Source organism: Quercus suber, unplaced genomic scaffold (assembly GCF_002906115.3).
Source record: "Quercus suber isolate HL8 unplaced genomic scaffold, Cork oak 2.0 scaffold_803, whole genome shotgun sequence".
Classification (NCBI taxonomy): domain Eukaryota; kingdom Viridiplantae; phylum Streptophyta; class Magnoliopsida; order Fagales; family Fagaceae; genus Quercus; species Quercus suber.
Window position 1 is genome coordinate 197,349 of NW_027070238.1, and position 12,096 is coordinate 209,444.

General features: G+C 34.6%; 1 protein-coding gene across 1 annotated transcript; it reads left to right on the forward strand.

The window, feature by feature from the left end:
- The first annotated feature begins 2,707 nt into the window (after positions 1-2,707).
- On the forward strand, positions 2,708-11,676 carry LOC112011988 (uncharacterized). The gene is made up of 17 exons (XM_024044348.2): positions 2,708-3,303; positions 4,063-4,422; positions 4,520-4,660; positions 4,854-4,986; positions 5,104-5,217; positions 5,322-5,395; positions 5,478-5,552; positions 6,257-6,349; positions 6,482-6,542; positions 6,804-7,136; positions 7,761-7,887; positions 8,002-8,101; positions 8,935-9,004; positions 9,096-9,248; positions 9,369-9,464; positions 10,108-10,427; positions 11,079-11,676. The coding sequence occupies exons 1-17, from the start codon at positions 3,217-3,219 to the stop codon at positions 11,334-11,336; spliced, it is 2,595 nt and encodes an 864-aa protein (XP_023900116.2). The 5' UTR covers positions 2,708-3,216; the 3' UTR covers positions 11,337-11,676.
- The last annotated feature ends 420 nt before the right edge of the window (positions 11,677-12,096 follow it).

Genomic DNA, 12,096 nt, shown 5'->3' on the forward strand with positions numbered 1-12,096 from the left:
TTCAAAACCATAAGTCAATTCATGCACAAATTATTAAGAAAAATACACATAACACTGCCGGCTCCATGCAGGGTGGTCACAGGACTACCTTGACTTGGAAAAAAAATATATATTATAAGTAAATTTTAAAAATTTTATGATTTTTTGTACTTAAAAAAATTTGGGACCACCCTAAATTTTTTTAGGCTCAACATAATTACACTACGGATAAAATTTAGCAACAAACTTAATTGTAGATTAAGATTGCAACTCAACTCAATATATTTTTATTAGATGTAAATTTTGGCAAATCTATAATTAGATTACATTTTCTTATTAAATCCTCCATATTTGCAAATTTTCAAAAATATGAAATATCAATAGCTATGTCATCACTCAAATCTTTAAATTTCGAATTTTTGTTGTCTAAAATTATACATAAAAAATAAGTTTATAGATTAAATAATAAATAACTTCTGATTGACATGAAATTTGACATGTGTTTTAAAACATAAAGAACATACAATTTAGCATTTAAATTTTCCAAATATGTAATTGTAAGGTCACAATTCGGGTTCTTATCCCCACAGTAACCATATTAGTAATTTGTTTAGTGAGAGCCATAGCCTTAGGTTACAGCTTAGTTTATAGTCAAACATTTTTTCTAAACTTTAATACTTTAACAATATATTAAGTTCTTACAAACAAAAAGAAAAATTCAAAAAGGAAATTGTAAGACTTTATGTCTTTGTGTGTGTATTTTTTTTTTTAATGGCCAATATATGAAGTTCTATTTTTTTTATTAAATTTTGTATAATTTAAGTTTCTTAATAACCACCCCAACAAATATTTTTGGAGCCGCCACCAACACATAACTACGATTTATTTATGTATATAAACCAATAAATGGATCATAGATTCTTGTATTTTTCTTATTCAAAAATATTTATTTTATTTAAAACTCTAAAACGAAGATAAAAACCAAAGTTGACAGTAATTTTATTAAAGGTATATAAGTATGTGACCATAATATAAGCACTTGACAGGAAAAAAAAAAAGGTTTAATTTTTTTAATGAGAAAAAAGGTTTAAATTTAGTTAAAGGATATAATTATTTCTGCCTCTAAGCTAAGTTATAATAATTAATGCATGTGACCCCACATATATCTATACGTTTTATTCAATCGTAAGTCATACAAAACTGGACTCCCTTGTTAGGAAAAAATGATCATACAAAAATCATATACTAATCTTTACTCCTTAATTGCCATGACCTAGTCCATGGAACAATCTTCCTCAAAAAATAAAAAATAAAAAATAGTCCATGGATCAAATCAAACAAAATTGTAGAAAATTTCAAGTAAGGTATCCATTAAATTATTTGGCAAACCACGAGATTAGGCCAACCTGAAGTTTTTTATTTTTATTTTTTATTTAGTACATTTTGAGGTAAAACATATGGTTTAAAAATGAGATAGATATATATTATTACGTAAAATTTCGTATTTAGTTACTTCAAATACATTATTTTGATAATCAATTGGACAAGTTTTTCATCAAATTAATTTGAAAGGGAAGTTCCTTCAACACATTATATGTTAATTTAAAAGATTATCCATGTGTAGTCACACGACTTTACCTAATAGTTATGTGATTTCTTAAATTAATTTAGTGAATACGTGAATCAATATGTATCAATGATTTTATGAATTTTCACATATTATATCGGAGGAAATTCTTCAAAACAATATTAAATTGTTGTGACTTAATTCACCAAAATAATAAAAAAGACAAAAAGAGAATAAAAAATGTTAAGTATACATTAAACTATGGGGATATTTAGGAAACCTTAAAATTAGGCCAACCAAAGAGTTGTTTTTGTGGGTTCCAGTTAGCTCAATTGGTAAAAATTTGAAGTTCAATCTCCACCTACACCAAAATTTATTGATATTTTGGTTTGATAATAAATAGCTATTATTAAGAATGGACGCCATAGGTTGAAACTTTCTTAAAAAAAAGAGTTGTTTTTAAATTTGGTAACTTTTTGACTTAAAAGCATGGTTTTAAAGATGAGATTAGATTGATTCCCACCAATATATATATATATATATCTTTTTCTTTTTTTAACATAAATCCAAAATTATATTTCATATACATCCCTTCCAAAATCAAAATTTTAAAGTCTAGTGTTTATTCAAAAAACTACTCTTTAATTTAAGTAACTAACTTAAATAATGTTAGTGACTGACTCATACGAAAACAAATAAAAATTTGACATATCAACAATTTATTAAATACAATTTATGATTATAATATTACTAAATGATACCATATTAATTCATAATTGGTTTTGATTTGATTCTATTGATATAAAAACATAGACCCCTACATGTCAAAACTGTACAAAGATTTGGGGGGTGTTTGGTAGAGTAGTTTGAAAATTGTTGTTTATTATTTTTTGAAATACGTGTGGGTGAAAAAGTGTGTTGAAATGCGTGAAATGCTGTTTAAAAACTAAAAAATGTTGTTTAAAATGCACAACCAAACAGGGCCTTGGTTTATCGAAACAATTTAGGAAACACAAATTCGAATTCAAATTCATCCCTGTAAATTTAAGAACCAGCTGTATCACTATTTAATTTATCAAGTAAGAAAAAAATAAAAATAAAAATCCCAAAAGGGTCAAAACATTAAATAATAAAAAAAAAAAAATGTGAGAGCTACCCACCCCCACCCAATCTACTTTGATTTTTCTATCTTTCTCTCTCTGTGTCTCACTCCCTCACTGTTCATTTTCTCTCTTTCTCTATCTCTTTCTATTTCACACACACACTCACAAATAAAAATCAAATGCTACGAAAACAAAATCCACTGAAATTAAATTTCCCACGAGACCATTGAAAGCAACTTTGTTGTTGTGGTGGCGTTGGCGTTGGTGTGTGTGCGCTTTCAAAATCAGAATCTCTTTTCACACACTGATACTTGTTCTTTTTCTTCTTCGAAGAACCACAAAAAGCCTCTCTCTTTCTGTGAGAGAGTTTGTGTGTGTGTGTGTGTGTCTGTGTTGTTTATTGGATAATTTTTTTGTACGTGTAATTTAGATTTGGAGGCAGAGCATTTGGGAATAATGCGGGAAAGCCAGCGATTTTTCGTGGTTTTAAACCCGATTGGAAAATCGCCGGCGATTTGATGGAATCGGAGCTCTTGGAGTTTGAGTTTTTCGCGATATTGAAACTTCATGGAGGTAATGATTTGGTGTGGCACATGTACGGTACCCAGATTTCGATTCCTTACCAAGCTTCGCTTCGCCATCGTTATTTACGAGGTAAGCTCTGCCATTTTTTTTGGGAATTTTCGGTGCTCTAAGAAATTGAAGATGTAGGGTTTTTTTTTTTTTGTTAGGATTATAGGCTGTGTTTGGTTGACGAGAAAGTGTGGGAAAGTAATAGGAAAAAATTGGGGGGGGGGTGTTCCGGAACTGACACTATACTTGAGCTTCGTTTTGTGTTTTTTTTTGGGAACCAAACGCGGAGATTTAGGGTTTAAAATTAACTGATTTTGTCTGGGAAAAGAACTCTGCCTTTCCTTTTCTTATTTTTTTGCTGTTTGGATTTTGTTATATTTATTTCTATTTTTGGATTTCTATTTATTTATTTATGGAAACTGTTAATTAGTGCTTGAGCTGGCAAATTTGTTAGAGGAGAAATTGCACTACTTGATTTTGCTTGGGTTTTTAGTATGTGCTTTGTTTTTAGCTACTTTGAGTTCAGTTTTCTTAGATCTGTTCTTTTTCTTAGTGGAAAGAGGGAGGAAAAATAAAACTGAACTATGTTTGTAATGATTATTTGTTAGATTTATGTTTCACCTTAAATTCCGGTTTTTGATTGTGTTCATGTTTTCATTCTGTTTAGAATGCCCAGATGAAAATTTTGTTAGATATATCTGCATTCTTATTAGTTTTATGTTTCATCTTAAATTTAGTTTTTGGATTGTGTTTATGTTTACCTAACTAGTATAGAATGCCCAGATGAAATTTTTTCTAATTTTGTGATTTTTTTTTGTGGTTACTTGCTTTCTGCTTCAGATTTTATTGATTTTGGTATGGTTGGACGCTGCTAGTGGAAAATTCCTAGAGCATCAACAACAATGGCAAGGCCTAGAACGGGAAAACAAGGAAAACATTGCATCACACTCTTGTATCCATGACCAGATAATTGAACAGAGGCGGCGACCTGGTCTCAAGGTTTATTCTGTTACCCCACAAGTTTATAAGGAGTCAGATACCTCAAAACCACTTCATCAGAAAGGTAGGGCATTGCTTGAACTTCCCAAATCCCCTGTGAGGAAAAAGGATGCGAAGCAGCCTATTAGAATATATTTAAATTATGATGCCGTTGGCCACTCGCCAGACAGAGATTGTCGACGTGTTGGAGACGTTGTCAAGGTGAGTGTTAACATTAAACTGGTGTACTCTGTTGTGTACATGGCCCATGCCAGTAAAATTTATGTAGGTTTGCTCATTTTCCTGTTTCTTTAAACAGCTTGGTGAGCCTCCTGCGACTATTCATCCCAGGTCTCCTTCTTGCAATCCTCATGGCGAGCCTCCAATTTTTGGTGACTGCTGGTATAACTGCACCTTGGATGATATTTCTGGGGAGGACAAAAAGCATCGTCTTCGCAAGGTTTGATTTTGTTCTTTGTTTAGTTACTCTTATTTTGCGCTTTAAATTCTGATGAAGGTTGTATTTTCTTTGTGCAATGATTCGTGTCCTTGCTTTATCACTGTATGGCCATGGGCATTGTCATTTACATCACTCTTTTGGAGAGTTTTTCATTGAACAGGAAAACTTATCCTCTGAAAGCAACTTATTGCAGGCTTTGGGTCAGACAGCGGACTGGTTCAGGAGAGCCCTATCTGTTGAGCCTGTGAAAGGGAATCTGCGGTTAAGTGGATACTCTGCCTGTGGACAAGATGGAGGAGTACAGCTTCCACGTGAATATGTTGAAGGTATCTTCATTGCAATTGAGTAAATTTTGTGGAGCTTATACCTTTCTGGTTTCTACTGGTGCTTCTTGTTATGTTGCTAATTAACTAACATTCTGTTTATTCACTGCTTTTCCTCAGATGGTGTTGCTGATGCTGACTTGGTTCTTTTGGTGACTACAAGACCTACCACTGGCAACACTCTTGCGTGGGCAGTAGCATGTGAACGTGATCAATGGGGCCGTGCTATTGCTGGTAATTCTTTTATGGGGCATCTTTTGGTCTGGAGTGTTATCTAACTGTTGCATGTGATAGAAGTCTGAAATTGGAGCCAATGGTTTTTTTTTTTTTTTTTGTAGGACACGTGAATGTTGCTCCTCGCCATTTGACAGCTGAAGCAGAGACTTTACTTTCAGCCACTCTCATACATGAGGTCAGTTGGTTTTATATATTAAATTCAATAAGTATTGGAAGTAGTGTTTTGTGCTCCTCAACATGTTTTTGATCTGTTGCAGGTTATGCATGTTCTTGGTTTTGATCCCCATGCCTTTGCTCATTTTAGGGATGAAAGGAAAAGACGACGTAGTCAGGTAAACTGTACTTGTAATTTTAGATCCACAATAGAGAGATAAAGACAAGAAAATTAATTTGTATTGTTTTTGATACTCACATTTTCAAATAGAAAATTGGAGTAATTACCACACATGCCCTGATAGTTGATATCTACAATTTTACTTGCCCCAAAAAAAAAGGTTTCTTCATTTGCCATATTCAAGTAAGCAAGATGCAATGAATTTGCAAGAAATTAATAAGTCCTCTTGCCAATATAACCTGATTTTTGTGCCTTAACACTCTTAGCACATTTGCCTTGATATGGTCAATTATATAGAAAATTTTGATATTTTGTCAACCACTCATATGCAGCTTTATGAAATAAATACAATAAATTTTGACGTAAGATTTCTGCTTAGTTGTTGGTTTTTATGATAATTACAATGGCATTGGGTCAGCATTCTGATAAAGTTTTATTCTTGCATTTTGACATGAAGTTACTTTAAAAATTAAAATGTGAACTTGGAAAATGAAAGCCTCAAGTGTTGCTTATATGCTTGCTGAAAATGAATGCTATGGAACCTTCGTTTTTGTTCCTTTAGTTTATAGATATTTCTTGTCTTTTTGGTCTTCAGTATGAAAGACCATTAATGTCTATTGTTATACTTCTAGTCTTCTACATCTAAAGGTTCATTGGCACTCACTTCTGGAACCTTATTGTCACTTCTCATCTCTATTACAGGTTACAGAACAAATTATGGATGAAAAGCTTGGACGGATAGCGACACGTGTGGTGCTTCCACGTGTTGTTATGCACTCCCGATATCATTATGGGGTAATTGTCAATGTTTTTTATGATGCAGTGAATTGATCTCTTGCTTATTAATCCACATTGTTGAATGGCATTTTGTTTGATGTCTTGTTAATTTAAATTTCCTCTATATGATTTATGAATGTTTCATGGCAGGCATTTTCTGAGAATTTTACTGGTTTAGAGCTAGAAGATGGAGGAGGACGCGGCACATCAGGTTTCTTTTATTTCTTTTCTTATGGAGTTTGTCCCAGAATCTTGCAGAAGTGGTTTACATTTTGGTGTAGAAGTTATCCAAAAACCTTTTTGTCATAGAAAATATGAAATTTATGGAGGATGACATTTAGTTGGTTGATGTGAGCTTAATGTTTTTAAAATATAGGGAAGTAATTAGGACAGCAGCATCTTTTACTTTTTGACACATATCTCATTTGATGAAATTGAATATGTGATTAATCGTTTAACAACTTGCTTGCAGGATCTCACTGGGAAAAAAGACTTCTGATGAATGAAATTATGACGGGTTCAGTGGATACAAGATCAGTAGTTTCAAAAATGACACTTGCTTTATTAGAAGATAGTGGATGGTACAAGGCTAATTATAGTATGGCAGACCGTCTTGATTGGGGTCGCAACCAAGGAACTGAATTTGTCACCTCCCCTTGCAATCTCTGGAAGGGGGCATACCATTGCAACACAACGCAGTTGTCAGGCTGTACATATAACAGGGAGGCAGAGGGTTACTGCCCTATCGTAAGTTATAGTGGAGATCTCCCTCAGTGGGCTCGTTACTTTCCGCAGGCTAACAAAGGTGTGGTCTTATTTGTCATTTACCTCACATTTAGTGATAATATACTCATCAACTGCTCATTGTACTTTGTTTTACGCATACAATTACCAACTGGAAAAACCAAAAAAAGAAAAGAAAAGATGGAATTTTTCTTGATAATTTGATGTAGAACCCTTCAAGAATAAATATGACCCAAAGCCCTGTATAATGAACAACAAACAAAATAATATCTAGGTTTCTATGGAACTGAAAGAATTATTCTTGATCTTGTATATACTTAAGATAAAAGAGTATAGCTTTAGTGCAACCAATTTCTAATTGAAAGCATTGTGATGTGTCTGGTCCCCCTTCTCTATGCTAACCAGTAAGGTTGTAACTCACCAAAATATTGATGCTAGGGAGTGAGATCCCTTGGTTGGATGGTCATCATTTCCACTGACCTGACAATATTGAAATCTTTTAGTTGGTATCATTGATGATAGTACCCTTAACTCTTTTGGTGGTATGCAAATAAATTAAATCCATGCATTCTTCATTTCAAAGCATATGCTGATCCATTTTATGGATTTCAATATCAGGTGGCCAATTGGTCGGTTTGGATCACTAATGTAAAGTTCTGTTATCTTTTTGAATCTACAATTGCAGGTGGGCAGTCCTCATTGGCTGATTATTGTACGTACTTTGTTGCTTACTCTGATGGATCATGTACAGACACTAACAGTGCACGAGCACCGGACAGAATGCTGGGTGAAGTGCGGGGGGGTAACTCTAGGTCAGATTTGTGGTTGGAACTTTCTCAACTAGCTCTATAAAGCTTGATATGCTATATAATGTAGTTTAAACCTTAAGTACCATTGTTCATGAATTTTCTCTTTTCAAAATCTAGGTGTATGGCCTCATCATTAGTGCGTACAGGGTTTGTACGTGGTACTATGACCCAAGGAAATGGTTGTTATCAGCACAGGTGCAGTAATAACTCACTAGAGGTATGATTTGGAGCTTCAATATATATAGTATCTACAATGCACTTAAAAAACTATGAACTAAACAGAAAGCCCTATATGTTGATTTCTCTGTCGGATTTGATGCCATGTTTGAGCCTTCTGTCACTGCTGTGGAGGGATAAGGTCAAATAAAATATAGACACAACTTTGAATGTGTGTTTGGATGAGCTTATTTTGTTTATTGTGTAAGTACAGCTGCCATTACAAATGAAAGCCTAATTAGATCCTAGAATGCTTGACATAGGAAATTGTCAAAATTAGCCCTCAAGAATAGGTAGCTTGATGGTGACTGCATTTTGTCTAGCGTTCTTTTGTTCCTGGTTTGATGCAGGTTGCCTTTCCATATGTCCACACCAGTTTTCTGTGTATCTAAACCTAAATAGGTGGTCTTGTCATGGATAGCAAACACCCTTCCTTGGACAAATTGGGGAACTTTGAATTAACTGCACGTCCATAAATAGGGATTGAAGTTCATATCAAAGTTACACATGATTATATACAATCCTGCATTTGCAGTGCAAGAGTTTCTTATGAAAATAGAACAACTGTGTGAAGACTGAAGGAGGGGAGTTAGGCATGGGTCATGGGAGTGAATGAAGTGTGACAACTGTGTTCTGATGATTTGAGCTTCTAAGTTAGTAGAAATCCATCAAATTTCTATGTGATGACTTGGATAAAAATAAATATAAAGAAGGCCACAACTGCTCCTGCTATTTACAGCAATTAGTGGGGCGAAGATTCATTTTTGGATTTAATTGTTTCTATCTTTTACTGCAGTATTTCTCCCATTGTAATTCTAATAATATTCTTTTCAGGTTGCTGTGGATGGTATGTGGAAAGTATGTCCAGAAGCTGGTGGACCAATTCAGTTCTTGGGCTTTAATGGTAATTATACTGTTCTATGTACTGAATGTTTACATCACAGAATCTATTTCTTCCCGGACATCTTTAAATAAATTTTGATGTCTGTCTGTAGGTGAATTGATCTGCCCTGCATACCATGAGCTATGTAGTACAGGCCCAGTTGTTGGATCTGGGCATTGTCCCAATTCGTGTACTTTCAATGGAGACTGTGTTGATGGAAGGTGTCATTGCTTTCTAGGGTTTCATGGTCATGATTGTAGTCAACGTGAGCTTTTATTTCTCTCTTTTTCTACTTTGTAGTCACTATACAAAATGTAATATTATTTTTCCACACTTCTCAGCTATCTTTGATTTGCTTTCAACTCTAAATTGCTCTTTTTTACAGGAACCTGCCCAAGCAATTGTAATGGGCATGGCAAATGCCTCTTTAATGGGGTTTGTAAATGTGAAAACGGATACACAGGCATTGACTGCTCCACCGGTAAAGAAATAACCTATTTTGCTGACTATTTCTTTGTTTAATTATGGTGAAACTGCAAGGAACCTACTTTTGGTGGCTTTCATGTTTTCATGGTTGATATTATTAGTAATATATCATCCTTTCTCAAAAAATCATTCTGTTTATGGGGGAAAACAAAGAATGATGGCAATGCCGTTCATAGCACTGGCTTGTATAAGGGAAACTCTGTATCAATGTTGAGGCCATTGTTACCTAAGTTACAGATAAAGATGAGATCCACTTCATTCCAGGGACTTCTGAAATTTATCTTGCAACATTTGCTAGTGTCTTAAGGCACAGATCTGTTGGAAGAATGGCTAACTTTTAAAGGATGATTACCTATCCTTAGTGTAAGGGTCAGTTGATTTGAGTTGAGCTTACCTTTGAGATGAGTTCTATCTCAAAGCTCATAGTTCAACTATTGCATGTATCATAACCATAGCCAACTCAAGTGCGGTGGCACAGTTTTTACACATAAACACAAGCCAGGTGAAGGGGTTTGGACCAGCTTTTCTGGCTTCATAAGCGTCATTGTTTTATCCTTGCATGCACATGATGCTATTTCTTTATATTATTGCAACCAGTTCTGTAGTCTGTTAACATTGTTCTTCGGCATAATATGCAGCCATTTGTGATGAACAATGCAGCCTTCATGGAGGGGTCTGTGATAATGGAGTCTGTGAATTCCGTTGTTCAGACTATGCGGGTTACACATGCCAAAACAGCTCCATGCTTTCCTCTAGTCTTTTAGTTTGTAAAAATGTGCTTGAAAGTGATATATCTGGACAGCATTGTGCACCTAGTGAACCAAGCATACTGCAGCAGCTAGAGGAAGTAGTTGTGAAGCCCAACTACCACCGATTGTTCCCTGGTGGTGCCAGGAAGTTATTTAATTTTATTGGCAGCAGCTACTGTGATGCAGCAGCTAAGCGCCTTGCGTGCTGGGTGAGTTGCCTCTCTCTCTCTCTCTCTCGTTTTATTTGGTTCATGAAAGAACCTTACAGCATACACACATACACAACCTCACTCAACAAAACAACTCATAAAATCAACTGTTGAAGAGCTTATTACTTATTTTTACAAATCTAATCATGCGATAAGTTTTGGTTGGTAGATAGACGAACTAATTATCATAAACTCAAATGGACAAAAGTTTCACTTTACATAACCACCCATAAAATCAAGCAGGGATTATGGTTGTGATCATCTTTAGTTTATGCCAAATCCTCCAGTCACGTTTTACAGAGGTTCACATAGTGGCATCACCGGTTTCTTAATGAAGATGAAATTAGTTGAATATCTCACTTTTAATAATGAAAAATTGTCACCCTTGTACGCTTTAATTCAGCTCATCTATGTACATGTGTGTGTGGTCTCTAAATGGCTCTCTAATGTGTGCGGAATACCATATATTTCTAGTTGCATCTTTAATAACTATTGCCCTGTTTTACTTGTAGGGCTTTAGGATTTCTTGTTGTTTGTAGCTTTACACTCCTGCATACATTCATATAGATAGTATCATTTTAATTTTTGGCTATTTTAAAACACTTAATTGGTCATTATATCTGCTTGACTAAAAGAGTGGACATTTACCAGATCTCGATCCAGAAGTGTGACAACGATGGTGATGACAGGCTTCGTGTATGCCATTCAGCATGTCAGTCGTATAATTTAGCATGTGGAGCATCACTTGACTGCTCAGACCAAACCCTTTTCAGTAGTGTGGAGGAAGGTGAGGGGCAGTGCACTGGCTCTGGGGAAATGAAACTCTCATTGGTTGATCGTGTGCTCAGTATTTTCTTTATGAGTAACAATTCCTGGAAAGGAATGTCTGTAAAAAATAGGCAGCTTTAGTTTTTCTTTTTTCCCCTTCTTTTTTGGGTTAATTTTTTGGTCGGTTGTTCAATTTGGGCTTGTAATTTTCTAGGGTTTATTGTAGGAAAAAAAGGTTTCATGTAAAAGTCACAAGCCTTAGGTGTAGTATCTCCTTCCACTTTGCCCAATATTATGAGAAATTGGGTGGGAAGGTTGCTTGGGCTTTCAAAGCTGAAAGTCACTTGTAGAGAAAGTTTGAGGGTAAAAAAAATGGAAAAAGAAAAAGAGAAAAAAAAAAAAGAAAGAAAGCTTTGTTGAGTGAACAGAGCTTTTTGGCCGAAGGCCATGAATGAAAGTAAAGAAAAAGCTTCATGTTGTATTGTTTTTGTCTCATATCCTCTCTTTACTTGACCAGATTTTTCTTTCCATCGTTGGCATTTGAATGGTGTGCATTGTGAATGCGATCTAATTAAGGCTAAGAAACTGGTTCCAGGAATATATGTAAGTTATGCATTCAATGGGTCATGAAGTCGCGACCTTACACTACATTTAAGACTTATAGCATAAGGTGCCAGTTGAGCTAGATTTCGTTGACACTGAATAATTTTGATCGCATTATGACAACAAGTCTGCATGACTGAGAGCAAGTAAAATCAATACCAAATCTTGGCTTATAATTGTATAGGACCTGAAGCAATATATCTTTGAACTGATATTATAAGTTATCTTCAAAGTTAAAACTAAATCTGGATCCAAATAACATCATAATCTTGTCCTCGCACATGTTTCATATTTGATA

Excerpts from the sequence above, each read along its gene's own strand:
- LOC112011988 (XM_024044348.2), top strand. The coding sequence starts at position 3,217 with ATGGAGGTAATGATTTGGTGTGGCACATGTACGGTACCCAGATTTCGA. Across the intron at positions 4,423-4,519 it reads GTGTTGGAGACGTTGTCAAG|CTTGGTGAGCCTCCTGCGAC; the intron begins GTGAGTGTTAAC and ends TTCTTTAAACAG. Across the intron at positions 7,888-8,001 it reads GTGCGGGGGGGTAACTCTAG|GTGTATGGCCTCATCATTAG; the intron begins GTCAGATTTGTG and ends TTCAAAATCTAG.